Consider the following 22,467-nt stretch of genomic DNA (forward strand, 5'->3'; position numbering starts at 1 on the left):
CGGTAAATCTCATTATGTCCATTTGTGCAGAGTGCTTCAAATATGACAAAGGAGCGCAGAGGGTAGAAGTCGAGGCTACAAAAGTTAACTTGGATGTATGACATTAACAAGTTCTTAAATGACGTTTCGTTTAATTCGAAATAAGCCCCTGGGAATTTTTTGAAAGGCTAGAAAATTGTACAGGCCTTATGGGTTTGGGCGATTGTTTAAGTCCCTTGCAAAGTTTACTCGAGCTTACTCATTCAAAATACCCCTAGAACTCGATTGATTTCATTCACGAACTTATCTAGTGGTTATGACATCGTTATCAACTTATGCATGGATGTCGAAATATTCGAAAAAACTTTAGGCCACAGTTGTTCGAAGGATCGATAACGCTGGTAACTCTCTCACCAAAGCTAATAACTCTCAGTTATCAAGGGTTGACAACTGGATAGCTCTCTGTCCAGTGTTAATTGCAATACGTTTTGTTTACTTTTATCCATTAGAAAGCGATTTATCCATTGTCTGGTATTATCCTCCCTTTGAACGCCAGGGCAAAGGGCTGTATAGAGCTCCACTTTAAAAGCCACAAGAACGTTTTTCTTTTTACTCTCTCAATTATAAACGACAAAACTAGATCAGTCGTTTTCTTTTTGAGTATGGATATGCTTTGAATTGTTTTCCATTTAGGAGTTCCCTGGGAATTTCGACAGTTCCACCTCAGTTTCTCACCACCTGAAAAATGAAATTGAGGCGCACAGCATCCGCATAAGGCCGTTTGCTTGGCAGAAGCTTGTTTGCATGAGATTTGAAGTGTTCGGCTGTCCCATTGAAGGCGCTCCTGGTAAGTTTGTTCAGGCAATACTGAATTAGGTTTTAAGCTTCCACGATCTGGTAGTCTCCTAATTTGATACTCTCTTGGTCCAACGGCATTCTGCAAGACCTGATGTAACAGCAGAGCCCACTACCTCGTTATCATTGCCTTTCTTACAGAAAATTGCATCGACCCCCTTGGTTTGGAGTCTGGGTATATCCCAGATGAAGGTCTAAGTCATAGTGTGGACACTTCCCAAACAGTGTCAAATCCTACTGATATCCGCCTGAACAAGAACGTCCCTGGATTTCCCTACGGCTGGCAAGCGTCACTGGGGCAACTGGATTATCTACAGGTGTAGTAGATTACAACAGGGTTTGTTTAGCATTCTAGAACTGTTTTTACAATGTTATGGTAGATTGAGATGAGAAACATACCAAAGCCATCAATTAGCAATGAAGATCGAAATGACTATAACAACATAACAGTTCTTGTACTTTTTGTGATCATTTTATACATTTATATGGTGAGATCGGAAATCACCTAAACATGTCATTTGTCCAAGAAATATTGTGCTGTTGACACCTATTTCCTACTGGGCGGACTACATGACGCAATGGCATGATACAAGAGGGTCTCAATGGGGTTAACCGTTAGCCGTAAAACGGCCAAAATATTTAGCCGTTAGACGTAAAAATTGACAAATTTTAACCGTTAGTCGTAAAAAAAGTTAACCGTAAAAAATATGTCTGGTGGAAACAATGGAAAGGTGTTAACCGTTAGCCGGAAATTGGCCAAAATTTTAACCGATAGCCGTAAAAGCCATCACCCTATTGAGACCCTCATACAAAGGGGTGAAGCGTAAGGGGAGCGCCTTTTGATTAAGCTTCACACTTTACAACCGATAATCAGTATGCAAATTCTCCATTCTGATCTCTATACATTTTCTAAGGTGCTGACAAGGAGAATTCGTTTAACAATCAAGAGCTCCTTTAGTGGTTGATCATAACTAATATAACTAGACTGAATATAGAAAATCGCAGCGACTAACCAGTAAAAAGAGCATATCACAACAAGCCAATGACAACTCAGTCGTGAAATGTCGATGTTTGGCATAGAATTTTACCTTGCCTCAAAACATTTCGTTTTACTTCACTTGGCAGTTTCAAAGAGTATGTTAACAATTCACTTCTCCCCCCCACCCTTCAGGTTGACTTTGGCTCATTGCGGAAGGTGACTCGAGTGGCGACGCAGGGGGCAAGTTCGTTCTTTGTAACACGTTTTCAGCTGAAGTTCAGTAACAACAGTATTGAGTGGTTAGATTATACAGAAAATGGAATCGTTAAGGTAAAGTTGAAAATTTCTAGACGATCTGATTCCTTTTCACAAAGGCGATATAGAAAGATAAAACGACCTTTCAAATTTAAACGGGAACCAAATTATCGAATTCATTTTTGAAGATTCTAATCCTCACGATATAGCTAATCAGTTGACGAAAAAATCCCACGCAGGGGGGGAGGGGGTTTACCTCCTAGTTATAGGCTAATGGGGATGTGCTGCTGGATGGGTTCGCATTTTCACGACTGGATTGACCACAACAGGGTTACATTTTTAATAGAGTTACGGGAATGGGGTCGCACATTCTCGGGGGTAAAAAAATTCTGGTAAGTAGGGGGTTAGAAATGGGAATATTCGCAGTTAAAAAAATGGTCCGATGTGAAATGAAATTAATTGTTTGTGGCTATTCAAATTCTGATCTGCATTAGACTGCTCTTATTTGAGGAAGATGAAAAACCGGACCACCTTGATAGACGGCTTCAAAATAAAAGCAACAACAATCAACCAAATAAATAAATCCACAACGAAACTAAGGAGCACAACTCCCTTGTACTTAAAATATAACCATGTCCCTAACAACGCTGGATAAAAACACACTGAAGAGGGAAACGACAGGAATTTGGCCATTTTGCCGATGTTCCAAAAATGACGAATGTGTTATGGCAACTCTTGTCCTTGATTCTGATTTTCAAGTTGTAATCAATCAACATAACATATTGTCTGGGTCCTATATCCCTTTACGCGTTCGCAGAGACTATTTTCGTCAGAGACACCATCAGCACCTGAGGAAAGAGTTTGAACCTCAGTGTGGCCATGTAACATCCGCATGCAATCTAATTCTGGTCGTTTTTCTGTTGCAGGAGCTGAATGGTCCAAAGAATGGCCAAGAAGCTAAAAATCCGATTCTGGTGAAATTATCTGAGCCATTCACGGCGCGCTATGTGCGTTTCATTCCCACCAGCGCTCCAGTTCTTAAAGTAATGCGAGCTGAGCTGTATGGCTGCATGGCTGAACTGTTGCCTCCGTTTGGTGGTATGCGAACCTTCACTCCCTTAATTTCAACATACAAATTATCAGCCCACCTACCCCTCCCCTAGCACAACATTAACCCTAACCTGTTATCAGTTGACTTTTCAGACCCTGCTGGATTCACAATTCTTAAAAAAACCAATACTTAGTCGAACACGTTTTTTATCGTCAGGTGTCCACGAATACTCTCGGAGGGCCGTACTGTTGGACCCAGACTCCGGACGGTTTTATGTCTGCATGTACACTGAGCAAAAGTGAGTAAAAAGTGATTTTCAATAGGTAGAGTACATCTCTTTGAAGAGGTTCTCATTCTATGAGTTATCAAATTAATTCTCTTGTTTGCTAGATCAGAGAGCAGCTGTTTCTCCTCGAGTGACGGAATGGATTGGACAGGTAATGTTAAGCTATCAGGGAGAGCAATGGTTAGCACACTGGAACGGTTAGCGCACTGGAACATTGAATTTTGATGTTCTTGTCAAATATAAAACCCCCGGCAGAGTACCTGTCAATTCAAGAGAGGCCAGGCGGTCACTAAACGACTTAGCCATGGGTGTGTAAGAAGTCCTTTTGTTACACTCAAGGTCTTCATTACTGATAAATTAGATTATAACTGGGTAATTGGTGATCACCTCGCCTAGCTTACTTTTAATTCAGTCCCATCTGGTTTAACTTTTTCTTTTATTTTTTTATATGGAGAAAACGTGATGACAACATGGTTTGGCGGAGGTGAAATTTTTCGTGGACAAACAAAGTCGGGGGCGAAATCACAAAAATTGTAACGTTTTTCCATTCAGCAGTAAAAAGAAAAAGATGCAGACCTTCTAAAGAACATGATTCAGGGAATGCTCGTGTTAAAATGTTTCTCTCGAACTCGTCCCTTGGAATATCGAGATCCGAGTAAAAAATAAAATTACACTTGCTCTCCGAACCAGACAATAGATTTTTAATGTTGGGTCTGTGTTGCACTCATTGAGCAGATGAGCAGAATCAATCGTTTGAATAGTGATGCAAAATATTGTGGCTTTTTGACTGTGCCAACTAAAACTCCTTATATGTAATTTACTAGGTCTTGATGAATCCATCGTCAGTATCATTGCTTTCGACCCTACAAATGCAGCGCTCTTTGGAGTAGACCATAAAATGAACTTTCACCGAAGTACCAATGACGGTGTGACCTGGAAGGTTATTTCCTCCCAATACTTTTATAATTTAAAGAACGAGACATCCCTGATAATGAGCACAGGGATACCAGAGAACATGGTAACTGCCACGCCCAGTTCATTTTGGTCCGCGACTTCATCGAGTGGAAAGAAGTGGGGAGGTTGGTAGTTTTAGCATATTAATACTCGACGCAGTGCATGATAGAAAATGAAAAAGCATTTATAACATTCGAGTAGAGCATAATTCCCCAAACCTTTCATGGTTTCCTTGACAAGTTTCCTCGTTCAAAACCTGAAATCTTTGCTTTTAAGAAAGGAAAAAACCTCGGAAAAATCGTATCTTTGGTTATTCATTGAGATCAAACCCCGCCAGTCTAAATGCAGCTTAATATACCACGTCATATAGATGTCTCCTCATTTTTTGACCACGTTTCACAACTTTGAAGCCTCTCCTGTGTTCCGTTTTCCTAGCCTCCCATTAAGGAAAACTAAGTTAACGAGAGTGTCATTCAATTTAAAGAAAATAGGATACTGCTTTACAAAATTAAGCCTATCTTTCCCAAGTTATACGAAGTCCCACGAAATGATGAACAAATCCAATGCCTGCTTCCATATGAGCGCCTGGATCGTTCCAATTCGCAACCAATTTTCGAAACGATTAATTCGGACGATCCGGCGCTCTTATGAAAACAAGAATTACCAACGTCCTCTTGAAAGTGTTCTGCTCGTTCTTTGACTTGTTACTCTTACCAATCACAGATCATTTGACTCATTTTAGTTTCTGCGTCAGGCGTACATGTTATGGCCGCTGGCAATAATGAATGGAGTATGGTGGCATTGTGGAAATGCTGCGGAAACTGATTAACTCACACGATGTATCATATCAAACAGGCCTCTTTAAAGACCTTCTTTCCTCTGTTTGTCTAAGGTCTTGTTTATTAGACTAAATAGTGTAAGAATTGTAAAATGCATGCCCTTTTAAATGATTATTTTATGACCAAACGAAGGTATCGAAAAAGCGAAGTGGTCGTAATTTAAGGCATGTTCCTCTTGTATTTCGTCGAATTGAACACTGGTTTGATGTAATGATAAGTGAATAACGGATTTCCGAAGGGGAAACCACACGAAAAAGAGTTTTTTAAATCTTCATCCCCGTTATTTGGGCTTTCACCCCCTTCGAACTTGTTCTGGTGGGATTGTTACTCGCCGAATCTTTATGCAGTATCTTTCGCAAGTACGCCATTTCGTCACTCGCTATGGTTTCTACTTATTTTCTTTGTATTCAGTGAAAGTAAATAAATAAACTTTAAGATAAAGTAAGGAGGTTAGAGAGCGAGTGTGCAGATTGAATTGCAGCCGTTGGTTGCCTCACCTGTAAACACATGATACTTGGAAGAAGGAAAATAAAAAAAAACCCTGCAGCTCCTCGGCAGAAATCAGACAATAAATAGCACTTCTTTGGTCCACCAGTGATCCAGAAGATTCCATTCATCTTAAAAGTAATTGTGGAAATCGCATTCTTATTTTATTTTCTTACGTCAATGGAGGTCCTCTTTGAAGACACTTCTACTTCGGAAACTTTTTTTCTTCTCCCGAGGGTGTTCAACTAATTTTGGTTCCTAGTGAGCAACTGCACTAAACATTTGACTAAATCTTTTCAGCATTTCAACAGCTGACCGCCTATACTTACTGCTTATTTGTCAAGAGAAATTAATCCAATGTGTGGAAACTAAAAACATGATAAATGGAGTGAAAATTACTATTCTAAAAACCATTTGACCACGGAAGTTTCGAGTGGATATATCCCATTTTTTTTATTCTTTGTGACGTTGAACTGATTTGCCTGAGTATATCTCTGTTGATCCATGTAATATTCGTTGTCTAATATCATTAGTCTAGACAGGAGTCATCCTTATATCTATTCTCAGTCCTTCCTATTACATTGCGCATCCCTTGTGCGCATAAGTTAAAGCGTGATCAGCGCTCGAACTTTTGAAAAGGTTGGTCTGGCCTGGTCACACCGCTGTTCTTCAAGTTCATACGATACAATCAGACATACTCCTTTAACCATTTATCACACAGAAGTGATTACCCTATAACTTCTCTCTATAATATATATACAAATCCAACAAGCGGGTAACGAGAATACTCAAACTTATCAGGTAGAAATTGTTGTCTTGGTCTAACACCAAATTCTTGTATTTAATTACCAAGAAATTTTTGTTAGCTAGAAGGGAGAATTTCTAGAACGTTTAGTTCATACTTGAAATTAAATAACATTGAACAAAAATATTCAATCAGCATGTGAAATACATCATGCTAATCTGCCAGGAATGAGTAACGAACTGATTCGAACGCATCCCTACAGTTAACCGTAAGGATGGTTTTGTTTCTCAAGCTCGTTTCTCGTTTTTCACACAGAAAAATTTTGTCCTGAAAATACAGCGGCTTTTGATTCGCGTTTTGATTTCGTGTGGTTTTCTTTCTAGAAAATCCATTCTTTTTTCACCTGTTTCATGCGGTCTGTTTTATCTTCGTCCAATCATAAACATAATTGCACGAAAAAGATCGTGCATTATTTATGCGTTTATCAAATTTTGTTTCTCGGGGCGAAGCTAAGCATTCGAAACAATAATGTTATCATTGAGAATTGACTCACAGGTAATTCTAAGATTGATTTTCTTCTACTCAATCAAGATCTTAATAGAGAAAGGATCCTCACTTTCTAGCTTAATTTTTAAGGAGATGTAACTTTGTGTTATGGAAGAAATCACATTACCGCCGGTATTGATAAACCTCATACACAACATTAACAGTCAAGGACACCTCAAAAGTTGGCAACTGAAGAGTACTTTAGAAACACACTCGTTGACGCTTGAATGGACCAGGACAACTACCTGTAACATCAATGAGTACCAGTCCGTTGGATCAGATTCTACCTTACAGAGCTTAGAAAAAAAGTCTGATCAAAGTGTTGTCTCAAATGAAGATTGCGGCGACGAATATTCGAGTCAAGCTATTTATGTTACAGAAAAAGATGCAACGTGCGAACACTCCGATTTTCCTTCGGGACTTCAACGAATTCTGGAAGATGAGGTTGAACTGTACATTAATAACGAATGTGAAACTCCCGAAGCCATGCTGACCGAGGATAAAATCAAATACGAAACACAAATTTCTTTTCAAGGGGAACCGCGTAAATTCAGTTCAATGAATAAGACACAAGATTGTCGACGAAATTCCGGCTGTAAAGCTCCGATTCATTCATCACCATTGGAAAACAAAAGATACTTTGCTGATCACACAACTAACGAATTAGCGGATCAAAGAATATCAGGAACACACAGCGACCCCTTCTTAAAACAAGTCAGTCGCAAAGAACGAGCGCTTTGTTCTTGTGGAGGAGTTTTCTCCTCTCGAAATTCATCTGTTATCCATCTGTTATCGACCTGTCCTGTTAGCCTATGCTTTCGAATCGAACTCGAATATGACATACAACAAGTGCTAGACAGTTGGCATGGCGACGAAAAAGACATTGGGATGGCCTGGTGGCAAAGTTATAAGACCAATGGTTTCCCAGATGCTACGACGGCATTAGAAGAAAAACAGGCCAAACAGTTAGAAACGCTGGTGAGCCAGTTTATCCAAAAAGCAATGTCACAAAAACTGAAAGATCATAACGGAAATGTGTTTGTGATGATGAGGGGCCTAAAAGATCTTCAAGATTAACCTCAAAGGGCCGAAAGGAAATTCGCAGAAAACAACTTAAGAAGCCAAGTCAGTTTAACCCTAAGACCCCTTAGAGGGACCAGCATTTCATTTCTTCCCACAATATCACCCCTAAATCACACATTGAGTTCACGAGAATATGGGAAATAATGATCTAAAGCTAGTGATTGTTAAATAAATTCTCCTTTTCAGCACCTTAGGAATGCATAAAGAGGAGTATGGAGAATATGCATACTGATGTTAGGATGTAGAGGGTTAAAATGATATTGGTCCATAAACCTCTATGCAAAATTAGACATATGTGTGCGTTCAAACCTAAAGCATGCAATAGCGACTACTTGAGGTACTGGGGTACGTGTCAAATATACTTTACCGAATTGAATGGGTCTGTAGTAGTTCTAACTAAGGCTTACGAATCAACGTTTTAAATTGACTCGCAGCAAAGTCCAGCTGTAAAAAAAACTAGTCCAGACACACGACTGAGCTTATGAATTACAAGAGCATCTGATGAACGCTTCATTTAGTCCATAACAGAGCCATGACAGGTGTAGATAACATACAATTTACAATGAAAATCCATCATTGCAACGCCATACACCTCTTGATTGCAAACGCCTTACAATACGGTATTTTCCCTGCAGTTGTTTACACTATAATTGAAATTTACGAATAAACATTTACACAATATACAGAGAGTTTTTAGATGGAGAATTTATACAATTGCACTACTTATTCCGTTCACAATACAAGACATCTTTCGTTTTCTTTTATTTCAGTGATTGAAGTACACAGTGAGAAAACCTGCAAAAAGTTTTTAGAGGAATGAACCCATGAAAAGTTTTCAAAATATAACAAAGAACGCTGAATTACATACATATGAAATGAATGTTTCCGTTTTCATGAAGTAAACCATTTTTGTTTTTTATGACCATGACTATTTTAAAACATTGGCTGAAAAGTAACATTAAAGTTAATGTTTCGAGCACTATAAAATATACAGGCTTTTAATTTGAGGATAAAAGAGATTATTCCATGGAAAGTGCGCAGGAATAATTTTAATTCACAAGTTGCGATGCATCAAAAAAAAAAAAAAAAGACGAGTGAGTCTTTTATGCATTGCAACGAGTGAATACAAATCGCTCAAACACTTTCTATAGTATGATGTTTTTCTTTCATACATATTGAGATTTTTCACATTTTAATTCAAAGATCGGAAGCCAATAATTGTGGAAATACATGGTTCATCTGGTCAAAGACACGAACGATAGTATGTCAGTGTAAAATCTCAGTATTTAAAAATAAGTAACCTTTTTCCCACCCTCCCCCCCAAAAAGACAAAACAAAACAAAAAAAAACAGTGTCATTCAAATGTAAAAGGTGTCTCATGAAGGCTATTGCCCTTTGTCTTGATCCACCTTTCTACATTAATTTTGAAAGGTAGACCGCTAATTCGTGATAAATCCAACACTAGTTCTTCGAGCGTTTGACCAGAGAGCTGAAAAACTATACCGCTTTGACTGTAGAACTTTTTTCCTATTTTTCCATCACCTCTAGTCTTGTTTTGTCTGATGAATTCTTCCAGCCATTGATTCAAAGTACCACGTCCGATGTTGAGACATTCACAAACGAACGCTTGGAATTTTTGCTCATCACTTAGACGCGCACATCTGTTATTTACCCAGTTCACTGCCAATTCTACATCGCCTGAAATGTCCTTCAATTCTTCAACTATGTTCCACAATGTGTATTTCCCAATAAACTTTTTTCGCACGCCGATTGATAACATGTTCCAAAGGGCGCTGCATAGAGGACTGCAAACATTTTCGATCAAACTTTCATGTTTGGTGTCATCAAGTGCCTCTTCGGGCTCTTCACCGAACTCGACAATGTGTAAGAAAACTCGTTGAGTGGCTGCATGAAGAGCTCCTTGGGACGAAGACTCTGCTCTTGGCCTGCCAACATCGCCATTCCCCTCGGTTGGTATTGGCCTTTCATCATCCGTTAAGTTTTCAGTTCCATCATCGTTAACTTCAGAATCTAATGACTTTACATAAATATTCTCCAGAGAGTTGCTTTGACTAAGTATTGGCGTACCCACTCGCTCTTCAACAATGTCATCTTGATCCCTGGGCAAGTCTTCTGTTGCCGTAAAAGTATCTCTCACAACTTCATTCTGAATCTCATTTCTAAAAGAGGAGTGTTCGTTCTGAATGTGCTCATTTTCTACCACAGTCCAGAGCTTCTCCTCTTTGTTAAAAAAAGCTTCAAGCCAGTCTGATAAATGCACTTTCACTTCAGAAGAGAGAATATCATTGTGTGAATGCAGAGCTCCGTGTTCAACTACAGCCCACGATCCATTTTCACATTGTAAGTGCCAACCAGAAAGACAAATTCTAGAGAATTTGTTGGCTTCACCCACTTCCTCCTCGTTGACGTTTTGACCAGAGCAAATCTTCAGAGCCAGTTCTAGAACACGAGGCGAGCTAATGATGGTAAAATCACATTGCTCATTACGAGCACAGGAGGCACAACTATTGTCCCCTTCCTTGACAATTACTGTTAAAAGTCCGGAACAACCATCCTGATTATCCGTTCTCTTCACTAATGGTTCTGTGGGATGCAGGGACTCACATGGAACTGACGGAGATTTGTCATCGCTGTCTGTCACGCATAGCAGGTGTCTTTCAAACTTACTCTCAGTACTTGCATTCAGTGAAGGATTGTTAACAGTTGTTTTCATTTCCAGGCTTTCTGTGTCAATCTTTAAGCAGGCGATGGCCTCCACATCGTCGACTAACAAAGAATTCCTATTATGATTTCCTGGCTCGCTACAAGAGTTAAGTTTAGCAATTGTATCTTTACTACTACTGTATGGTTCTGAAACCATCCCAACGTCAGTTGACTTGGGAACCCTTCGGCTTCTTATTTCACACGATTTATCGCCGTTTGAAAAAAGTTCTTCGCTGTTAGAATCCCTAACTGCACATCGACCTGACGCGTACCAATTCCCTTTAGAAGATGATTTTGATAATTGTTCCTCTGTTTTGTCATTTAGCGCATACTCAGGCGTCGCTAAAGAAGAGGTGTTCAAAGCAACGTTGTCATCATCAAAGATCTCTCCATCGTCCTGTCTGGACCAACCACTTAAGTCATTATCTTTCTTACTAACATTGTCCGCAACCTTTACTTCAATTTCATCTTCACCTTTTTCATACGAGCCTTTAAAAGTTTCCTCAACGGAAAGAAACTCGGCATCATCATCGATACAATATTCCGCTTCTTGAGAAATTCTGCGAGCTTCAATCGAAGCTGCGAGCTTTGTTGGGCCACTTCGTCTGTCTTTCTCAGCGTCCATTGACATATCTACACAGCCATCCAATCTAGAAGGGCTTATGACTTCATTTGACATTCCAAAATACTGTTCGTAAAACACAAGACCATCGGGGCATGAAACCTCATTTTTTTCTGTCTTACTTACATTCAAATTACTGTTATGCCGACACTGTTCCTTTTCGACTCTTTTCAGCGCCTCCATTTGCCTTCGGTTCTGCTGATACTTCCTCAGCTGCAAGTAAAGAAGATTACTATGGGATTTCAACAAAAATGCACAGAGAGGTAATGTATGATGTGGGATGAAAAAGTGTGCTAGGATTGGTCCTAAAAGAATAGTTAAGGACCAATATATATAAACACACTTTATTTCAAAAATGAATAATGGTAACCTATGTGAAACAAACGATTAATCTCGAAATAATTTTTTTCCTATCGACTGAGTTGATAATGTAAAGTGACCACCATAAAGAGTTTCCAAGTTGACGTTTCGAGCATTAGCCCTCCGTCAGAGCGATTAATTCCAAAGAAGAGTTTAAGCCAAATGGAGATAATCCTCTCAATAACTTCGTCTTCGAGTGTTTTTACTCCCATACAAACTGCTTATTGCCACATTTCCGAAAGTAGTTACGATTAACAGACATCCAAAAGGACAACGCATTAGTTCCTGAATCTTACTTTACTTCATCAAAGTCGCGTCACCTTTCGTTGCAACGACAACCATGCATTGAATTAAGAACAATGGTACATAAAAGGGAAGATTCTACGATCTCTAAATCACAACGAATGACTTTGGTACTATTTCAGTGATAAATACTGGTAATTACTGCATCGCTTCACCCAAACCATAAGGTCAATATGATAGCCGTTGCAATGTTAAGAAGTCTATAACTTCGTTGGTTACCTTTTTTCTTTGAATTTCTGAAATCCGCGGCCGGAGAGGTGTAGAAACAGTCACGGTTTTTAGAACCAGCCTTCCTACATGATTCACAAAGACAGAAAATCAAAGTTTATCACGCAATAAAATGAAGTCATTGATCAAAATCGGTGCAAGCTACATAAGAATGGTTACTTCCTTCTATAAGTAAACAGTCTAAACTTAACATGATCAATAGAATCACAATCTGCAGAGGACATTATGTCTTGGACCAAGATGACGCCCCAGAGTTTAAATAGTGATTATAGCAGAGCACTCTTGAAGAACATACCCGTCGCAAAACTTCCTATCGACACATTTAAGTAACTGGTTACGATTTACCCAAAACTGACGCTCAAACGGATATTGGTTCCTGAATCTTACTTTACCCAATAAACGTCACATCGCCATTCGTTTGGACGGTTTCATAGTACAGCGCCATACTTAAGAGTGCGTTTTGCCATCTTTATTGTGGGTTGGACAAGGTCGCACCAGCTGTCACCGCTAACACCGCCAGTGCGCATGCCCAACAACGAGAACAATCCTGGTATGCACTCTGCTCTAGTGACTATGTGAATGTGCGCTTACCAGAGCATCAATTGTATTGAACCTGAGTATTAACCCTTTGTTTTCATATTCTCTAAAAAACTGAGCACAAAAAGTGTTTATATGTAGATTATACCTTGCAGAGAATGTTTGAGTGGCTCCTCCTCGGGAGTAAAAAGATTTGCTTAAAAAGAAAAAAGATAAACAAGGCTAATTGTGGAAATACTATACAGCAATAAGTGATCATGTTTCTCCGTTGAGGAAACCAATAATCATTATTTTTTCCGCGAGCAAGTTCGTGTTTCAAAAGAGTCTTATCTGATCTGTAACTGACTCTTACGCTTACACTGATTGCGCATATTTTTATTCGCTTATTGTCAGACTGGTTTCGTGTAATCAGTCACTCTTTTAATCTACCTTTGAACTGTTTCTTTTTTCATAAGTGTTATAATTTAGGATTCTTAGGAGCGGAAGGTTTTATACATGTGAGCGCAGCTTTCTGACTGCGAACGTCAATCTCTAAGTTAAGTTAGTTCTTGTTTTTGAATGCAGTTGTGTGGATCTCGGAAACACAAGCAAGACGCAACTCCATTCATATAGGTAGGCAATAACACTAAATCGTTGTAGATGGAGCAAGAGATGTTCTTAGCGATAAAGCCTTTTACACAACCCATACTACCAAGGAAAACTCTTCCTTAACGTTAAGAGCTCCGCTTTTCCAACAAAGGACGTGGTTGAAATAAACTTTAGATATACAACTTACACGTTCCATCGTCATTAACCAGAAATAAACCAAAGTTCTCGATACCAAGAGACTCTAGTTTGGTAGCCAAAGAAGGAACACGAGGAACCTGAAATAATTGGAAAAAGACCGTTCATTTCTCTACACTGTAAAATGATGCAGAAAAGTAGCTGGAATATTCATGGAATTGAGTACCAGTCCCCCTACCTCGAACTTCAGTTTGGAAACAAAAAATTCAGAAAAAGCAGAATTTCTTTTATTTTCATTACTAGAGCCTCAATAAGCTCAGAAAATTTGAAGTTGAGCAAATTTAAATGCTTCAAATCACATAGCTATATCCAATCCTAAGGAAAGTAATAAAACAATCTGGGTCTATTGGAGGGGGGGGGGGGGTGTGTTTCAGACCCACCCAGTGGACCTGTCACAGGAACCATGAGATGTGCAGATAATAGATATCAAGTGACATAGTGGTAACTACTACAACCATTCTAAATTAATAAAATTAGATCCTGTCTAACTCAACTGTACATTATTTCCTGGTGGGAATACTTTGAGATGTAAGGATCAAAACAAGGAAATGTGTAGAGTAATATTACTATGCTCCCATATGTATGCCTAAACTGGGGAACAAGTGTTAAGGGAAAAAAAGTCCTGCCATCCACCATCCAAATTCAGAGTGAACTTACACTGTGGTAGCAGTTTCCAAGCTTTCTACTTACAACAGTGTACAATGTATGTTTGCTAACACAACAGTGACAAAAGTATCTCTCTAGGAACCACTAATTTAAATAAAATTAATCCTTTTCACCCTTACATAAGCATGCATATTCTCCACACTGTTCTCTAAACATTTCCTAATGGTACTGACAAGGAGACCTTGTTTATCAATCAAAAGCTTACTGACTCGGTGATCATATCTTTTATTCTCATGACCCTTATGTTTGGTGAAGTGGTGATAATGTGAGAAGTATTCAGCTGCTGATCACTCATGGGGGTGAATTGGTTAATCAGACATTCCATTTACCTCTTTTGCTTTTATGGAAACTAAAGAAGGAAGTACTTGAAATGTGCCATCATCAAAGTGAATAATCAGTAGCTGGGAAAAGAAAAAAAAAAACAAGAATTCGGTCTTGATATAAAAGGGACAATTAATTCACAAAGTACCTCAAATTATCATGTGATGTACGCAAGCAAAGTTAAGCTCTGAACACATAACTTCTCAGTTAAACTTTAACTTAAATTACCAACCTTGTAATTGTGCACTAAAAGATAGAAGCGGTTTCCAAGTTTGGAAATGTCTAAAGTACCATCCTCGATGTCAAATCTGTGCCCTGGAATTAAAAATAAACCAATGCTGATTTCACAATGCAAATATAATACAAGTTAGTTGTAAAAAAAATTCTAACTTCAAGCAACTTTAGAAGGAAATTGTGTGGATGTCTTCTTGATTATAAATTGAAGTGTAGTAGTCTATCACATCAATGAATGATCCAGTGAAGTTTTCTTGCACAAAGAAAGTCTCCCCTTGCCGGTATGCTATACAACACAAGAAAGCCTAAAAACCTTTTATATTTCATCTCTCTGTTGCTATGTGCACAATGTGATTGCTCAATTTGGTGGGCTAGCTGTACTCTGCTATAAAGTCTGCCACAGCCTTCAAAGTTGTTTTTGTTCCAAAAATCTCTTTTTTTTCATTAGTTACTGTTCTTAACTTTTAGCCATAAATGAAATTAAAATTAATTTTATTAAGATAAAAAGCCTTTGATGAGCTTTTATTTAACAACCATTAACCATTGGAACGAAGAAAACTTTAGCTGATAGGGCTAGCTTTTGCCAGTGCAGCTCCTAAACTCTGGATTGGTCTTCCTAGTTCAATAAGAAATGTAAATAACTTAATTAAATTTAAATCTCTATTGAAGACATACTATTTCAATGTAACATATCATAATTGATATTTAGTTTTAAAGTTTTTATTCAAGTTTTTAAATTTTTGTTTGATATTGTTTATATTATTTAATAGTTTTGTATATTTTGATACAATGCTGCGTATTTAAATTTTTATCTAGCATTTATATTTATATTTACTTTATTCTATTTATTTTATTGCGCATTTGATCATATGCACATGTAAAATGCGCATTACAAATAATAAATATCATTATTATTATTATAATTATTATTATTGTGTATTACAAAATGCCACTAAACAGCAATTTCAAATGGACTCCTTTTGTTTTTTAAGACCATTTGCTGGATTAAAATTGTTTTTCCACCCTTTTTAATACAAAATGATTTTAACCATAACAAACATAAAACGTTACCAATTCCATTAGCTGTTACTGTCCATACTTCCATTGATGACTGTTGAAGCTTACAAACGTGGCAGCCAGCACATCTTTTAGTATGTGACTTTGTATGTAGGGCAGCTAACAACTCATCCATATCAAACACACATGGAAGGAGAACTGTGTAAGTTCTTTTATCCCATGTGGTGACAGATACATGAACTAGCTCACTGGAAAAAAGAAATTAAGGCAAGTTTATAACATATACATACAGTGCACAACAGCATGTCAACACCAAAAATTGCTCCTTTAACCCATCAACTCCCAAGATCTGATTGTTAATTCTCCCCTCTAGCTGCTACACATTTCCTTGTAAATTAGTTAAGAGAACTTGGTGCCAGATCAAGATAACAGCTTTTACCTGATAAGTTTGAATCATCTCATTTGCTGAAGAATGTATGGATATTGTAGTGAGAATTTTTATGTTAATCACTTGTGGGAGTTAACCCTTTAACTCTTGGATCAAATTATCCTTACTGTCAACCATGCAATTCATGTAATGTTAGTTTAGAGAATTTAGTATTGGATCAACTAATTATCCCCAAATTGATATTTTTCTTTATTCTCATCACTTATCTGGTTGATATTGTATTGATATTGTAAGGAGAAATTCTGTCTTAGTCACACATGGGAGTTAAGGGTTAAAGGGTTAATGCCAGATGCTTCTCTCAACATCTGGATTACAGAGTGAAAAGTGGAGTCAAAAATAATTGCCAAAAAAAACCACATAATTTGCAGTTGTATATGTAGTAGTTAAAAATTGTACTTTTAGATCAAATTAATCTTAAACCAAATAGATTTCTTCACTCCTTTGCTCTAGATGGGTTAATAAGCATATCTCATAAACAACAGAAAATTCCAATCAAATTAGTTGAAATCAGTTCAACCTGAATTTATTTTAAACTGCAAGATATACACTTCTTGAGGTCTCACCAGCATTCACTTGAACTACACATGATGCTGTCAGCCTAAAAAAGAAATTATTGAAACATTATGTACAAATTGCTGTTATTTGTAATGATCACTTTTTCTTAAATAGGGAAGGAATATTAACTGTCCTGAAAACTTACTAGGCTTTCATCTTCATCATAAACTGGGCCAGACACATCTGTAAAGTTTCCTTGATTGATGAATTGCTTCTTGAATGCTTGCCTCTTGTAATGCCGTATCCAAAACTCTTTGGCCTCTCTTAAGCCATTCACCCAGTCTTCCATTGCTTGCCTAGACTGTAAAAGAAAAAACACCATGAAGACCAGAGCCATATTTAGTACACTGATTGCCATGAAAGCTTGTTATTTCAATTTTTATATGGCAATTCATAAATGATGGGCTTCTTCCACAGCATGATGTATGCAGTACAGCAATGTGTGTACTGGCCAACTCTCCAGAATATCTGGAAGTCTCCTCTATGCAAGAAAAACCTCTTTATCACATTTAAAACTTTTTAAATCTCCCAGATAAAAGTAAATTTGAATAACTCTTTCTTAAAATAAGAGTCAAATCAACAAATTTTAACTCCTTCTAAACTTTGGACTTTCTGTTTAAGGGTTGTTTCATATTTGAATGAATTTTGAAGCTTTGGATAACCTGTGTCAATTTTAGTTTCAGTATGTGGAGACACTGCGTGAAGCCCTCAATTCAAATATTATTTTTTCTCTAATAGGAGAAGGGGGAATTGGTAAAACTTAAAATATGGCTAGATTTCAGATTCCTGCAAGGAAATTTGGATCACTGGCAAAGTGGTGTCTATAGGTGTAATAATCAAAAAATATTTGGCCCCTTTTAACTCTTCAACCATTAACCCTTTCACTCCCAAGATCTAATTAGTAATTCTCCTTACTATCTGCCATACAATTCTTATGATGCTAGTTCAGAGAATTTGGTGTTGGATCAACTAATAATCCCATGGTTGACATTCTTCTCTATTCTCATCACCTGCCTGCATGATATTGTATTGATATTGTAAGGAGAAATTCTGTCTTGGTCACTTGTGGGAGTGAAAGGGTCAAGAGCAACTAGCATATACCGATAGTTCCTCTCCATGATATTACCCCTAATTCAAACATTAAGGATGAAAAAAGGAAACAATCACCAACTAAAGATGCTCTTGATTGTTAAACAAATTCTCCTTGTCAGCACCTTAGGAAATGTATATAACACAGTAAAGAGTATGCATACTGACATTATGGCAAAAGGGGTGTAGATAACTTTAGAATCAGTACCTCAGCAGAAAACTTGTACTCTTTAGCCTCTTCGCCATTAAGTGTCAGCTTGAAGCTGCAGTTCTCGTATTGTTTGCTGGACATCAAAATTTCTGTTATACCACTGACCTAACAACATAATCACCAATGATTAGCAAAATGATAACTACATCAAGTGTCAAGCCTTGAAACAATCATCCATATGAGCAAATTCTATGATGTATGGTAAGTTTTATAACTGAATAGAATTAATGACGAAAGTCCCAATCAGGCTCTGAAATTAACTGCATGAATAATAATAAATTGCAGTTATTTGACAGGTATGTGGGCCAATTAATACCTTGACTAATACTAACTTTTTGATAATATAGCTTAATATAATTACAGTATTGTACAACTTCAATTACATCTATAAGCACAATGATAATTTTGATTTACCTCTTCCAGACATATTTTTAAATCCTCTTTTGATCTTTGCCTCTTATAATACATGTCCTTGCTTTCATACTGATATATCACTGTCTCCAACAGCTGTAGATCAAGAGAAAATTATAAATGCTGTTATTCATCAACTTTGTTATTCAATACAGGGACAGATCCAGGAATTTTTAATAAGGGGTCCAACCTTTGATTCTGAAACAAAGAAATTTCTCTTTTTTTAACATGGTCTATATAAGCTATTGCAAGAAAAGTAAATATCCAATACTTTATACTGGGAGTACCAGCCTGTAATCTTGTGATTTAAACAATTTTTGTGTTACAAGATGAAAAAAAGAATCCACAGGTCTAATAGGAAGGGGGGTCTGGACCCCTTAGAACCTTCTCATGCATCTGCCACTGGAATATACATATTTTATGGAGTAAAATTACAAAAGCATCCAAAAGTTCATGATGTAAATTTTACGGTTAATTTTCACATTTTACTTTATCCATCTGAACAAGTACAAACATACCACTCTGCTATGACCACGTGAAAATACCTCTTTACTTTCAGCGCTGCTTCGTGGTAATTAAAAAAATTATCAAGAACAACAGCGTCAGACCATAGGTATGAGAGGAAATTTTAGTTTCGGTTTCCGGCCAATTTCAATTCACGATTTCTAAACATTAATGACTCTGTCGCTTAAATCGTACGGAAGTTTTTAAATCAGACTCACAAAATGCATACTTCTGTAAAGAATAGCTGAATGAAAACAAATGAAACTCTGACTCATAGAAAGTTTGGTCGCTTGTGCAGCCCTTACCACGAAGAAAGCCCGTTTTGGTCTTCCAAGCTTGCTTGCACGGTGAAAAATTAAATTTCCTTCCAAATGTGGAGGAGGACGAGTCTATAGGATGAATGTAAAAAAACTAAGAATGGTAAAAGTTTCCAGACATTGTATTAAACGACAAAGATATTTACCGCTGTTTGACTCCGTACTTCCGTATCAGAGGCCATGTTTTGACAGCCTTGGCCTCACTCTAAAGTAAACAAAAAGAGACGAAGTGGAGTGGAGAGCAGAAAAGAAAGGTCACTTTGTACCAGTCTTCCTCATAGAGTTTCTTTTTCAAGATGGCGGGTTTAGCTGTGACTTGTTCCAAACTCTGCTCTTTTAGTACATTTGGGGCGAGATCCACTCTCATAAGTACCAGAATTAAACAAGGTATTGTATAGACATAGTCATCATGTTATAAATTCCGTCACAGCATACCTAATCAATTAGAGAAAAGCCAACTTACTCACAGAACGATTAATCAGCGGAATTAGACTCATGGACAAAATTGTGACGGCATTTAACCCTTTACGCCCTAACATCAGAATTCATACTAAGTTGCTGACAAGGGGAATTTGTTTAACAATCAAGAGTTTCTTTAGTTGGTGATAATTTCCTATATTCTCATTACATTAATGTACGTGAGAATATTTTTAGATTTTTTAATATATAAGATGGATCCCGTACGGGCCTGAATTTTTTTCAGGTCCTATTTACAACTACTCGTTTCAGTAGTGTTCTTAGCTGCGAGGATCTCCTAATTTCATCTCTCCACCGCAGTGCAAATATGTGAAAATTTCATATATCTACAATCTTCATATAAGATGGATGTTTTTTTTTATCTTCAAATAAGATTTTCCATGATATTTCCCTTGAGCTAGGTTGAACTCGGAAGTAGTTAAGGATAGGATTAGGAAGGAACAGATTATAATCGATTGAATGTAATCATTAGAATGTAGGTGTGATTTAGTGATGATATATATTGTAAGGAGAAAAATTAGATGCTATTCACTCTTAGAGGTTAAAGGGTTACGTTTTGAATTACTTGTTTATGTTAGGGTATTGATTCACTAGTGAATAGAAATGAGGAAAAGTTTAAATTTTTAAATTTTTTTTTTTTCATTTTGGCTTTTCTTTCCTACTTTCCACCATTTCTCCATTTTCTCAATTGTCATTACAAAATGATTGCATCATTGAACAATCATATTCAGCAGTTGAAGGTAAAAAAAAAATATATAAACAAGCTGCCTTTTGAAGTGTGAAGAGGAAGAGGGTGTTCTCCTTAAGTGACTATAATTAAATTTTTTATTAGACTGATTGGCAAAAGTGACAAATCTCGTGTTCCCTATAAAATTTGTAGGATTGACCATCCGGCTCCTGAGCTCAACACAGCAGAATTCCAGGAAAGTGGACAAATCATTGCTTTCTAGATTGAGAAAGGAAACTGGATTTGGTTTTGCTAAGTGCATGGAGGGTCTACAAGCAAGCAACAATGATTATGATACAGCTTTGACATGGCTGAAGGCTGAGGCTGAGAAACAAGGCTGGGAGAAGGCTGCCAAACTACAAGGGAGGACTGCAGCTGAAGGACTTGTTGGAGTTCTAGTGGATGGCAACTTTGGTGCCATGGTTGAAGTAGGTTATAAAACTCTTACCTGCTTGAAAAACAATGTATCTTTTGCACGAATTTTTTTTTTCTGTTGTAAACTGTCTTTAAACTGAGTTTTTTTTAAATCAAGGTCCATTTTTCCCAGTAAGCACTAGGCACTTACAGAAACCCCCAATAGAAATCTTGAATAATGCGATAAAACATCCAGCCTTGAATCATTGATGAAATCCTCTGATACTCTGATCAGCTCTGGTTGAACTCTTAAGATTTCTAACCAGTTTTATGATTCTCACTCTTCAAATTTCCCCATGAAAGAGTGAGAAGGATTTTGTTAAATACCTTTGCACTGGTAAATTTTTGTCTATTCTCATAAGGAGAATTTCTTTGTTAATTTTTTTACCAGGAATTTCAGGATTAAGTACAGTTGAGTAAATGAGTTTTTACCCTATGATGTGCAAATTTTTAGGGAGAAAAAAAAGAATATTGTCTGTTGTTAAGATAATATACACTTTGTTGTTGTTGTTATTGTTTCTTTTTTAGGTTAATTGTGAGACAGACTTTGTAGCAAGGAATGAACTATTTGTGGACCTGGTATCCAATGTGGCAAACACAGCAATGGCAAAACGGAAGAAGATTGTAGATCAGAATCAAAAAATTAACACATTTGCTGGTGAATTTGAACACTTAAGAGAAGTTATTCCAGAGCACAAATTGAGAAATGAGGAAGTGAAGAACAGTGGAGAGACTGTGGCAGAAACTGTGGCAAGAACAATTGGCAAACTAGGGGAAAACATCAAAATTAGCAAAGTTGTTACAATGACAACTGAAGTAAGCAATGTAATTGGTAGTTACACCCATGGTCCTTTTGTAAAATCTGTAGCAGGGTGTTCCCTTGGAAGGTATGGGGGTTTGGTGGCACTAAGGCCAAAAGATAGCACTACTAGTTTGAATTCTGTGCAGCAATTGGCCAATAAGGTAGCACAACATGTTGTGGGAATGAATCCAAAGGTTATTGCACAAGATGGCAGTGGTAAAAATGACAGTGCTCTGGATGGAGAGACAAGTGATGTGCTACTTGAGCAGGAATACCTGTTGGATGACAGTCTGACAGTGAAGGACTTTCTAGAGAAGGAAGGAGTTGAAGTTGTTGATTTTGTTAGATATGAATGTGGCACACAGTAGCTCTTGGAAATACTTGATATACATTTGTCATTACCAAACCCTAACTAAGCGCTAAGCTAAGCTATGCTGCCATTAAAAGGCTTAGGATAAGAGCTGGTGTTTCAGATGCATTTGATAGCTTTGTTGCAGTAATAAAGTAGCCCTACATATGTGTTTATTTGACTTTTTTTTATCAATCTGGACCCTAATTTTAAATTAATAGCTCATCTGTTTCTAATTAATCTTTACTAGGTTAGACTTGCCCCTACTTCCTTTCCCTCCCTCCCTCCCCCCCCCCCCAAAAAAAAAGTG

At 37.4% G+C, this 22,467-nt stretch overlaps 3 protein-coding genes across 3 annotated transcripts; 2 read left to right on the forward strand and 1 right to left on the reverse strand.

Annotated features, from left to right (window-relative positions):
* Positions 1-14: 14 nt before the first annotated feature.
* On the forward strand, positions 15-5,184 carry LOC131780135 (coagulation factor V-like). Its single transcript, XM_066172483.1, has 9 exons — positions 15-95; positions 673-826; positions 976-1,151; positions 2,006-2,143; positions 2,995-3,166; positions 3,336-3,417; positions 3,510-3,556; positions 4,230-4,484; positions 5,102-5,184. Exons 1-9 carry the CDS (start codon positions 15-17, stop codon positions 5,182-5,184), a joined length of 1,188 nt encoding a protein of 395 aa, XP_066028580.1.
* Positions 5,185-8,386: 3,202 nt separating this feature from the next.
* Positions 8,387-19,586, reverse strand: LOC131780646 (uncharacterized). The gene is made up of 13 exons (XM_059097266.2): positions 19,535-19,586; positions 19,377-19,460; positions 18,571-18,663; positions 18,154-18,261; positions 17,002-17,157; positions 16,865-16,899; positions 15,908-16,101; positions 14,835-14,917; positions 14,611-14,682; positions 13,608-13,695; positions 12,981-13,028; positions 12,287-12,360; positions 8,387-11,617 (listed from the first exon to the last, which is right to left on the reverse strand). The coding sequence occupies exons 1-13, from the start codon at positions 19,568-19,570 to the stop codon at positions 9,413-9,415; spliced, it is 3,276 nt and encodes a 1,091-aa protein (XP_058953249.2). The 5' UTR covers positions 19,571-19,586; the 3' UTR covers positions 8,387-9,412.
* Positions 19,587-19,676: 90 nt separating this feature from the next.
* LOC131779986 (elongation factor Ts, mitochondrial) lies at positions 19,677-22,333 on the forward strand. The gene is made up of 3 exons (XM_059096606.2): positions 19,677-19,775; positions 20,746-21,020; positions 21,535-22,333. The coding sequence occupies exons 1-3, from the start codon at positions 19,685-19,687 to the stop codon at positions 22,174-22,176; spliced, it is 1,008 nt and encodes a 335-aa protein (XP_058952589.2). The 5' UTR covers positions 19,677-19,684; the 3' UTR covers positions 22,177-22,333.
* The last annotated feature ends 134 nt before the right edge of the window (positions 22,334-22,467 follow it).

This window comes from Pocillopora verrucosa, chromosome 9 (genome assembly GCF_036669915.1).
Source record: "Pocillopora verrucosa isolate sample1 chromosome 9, ASM3666991v2, whole genome shotgun sequence".
NCBI classification, from domain to species: domain Eukaryota; kingdom Metazoa; phylum Cnidaria; class Anthozoa; order Scleractinia; family Pocilloporidae; genus Pocillopora; species Pocillopora verrucosa.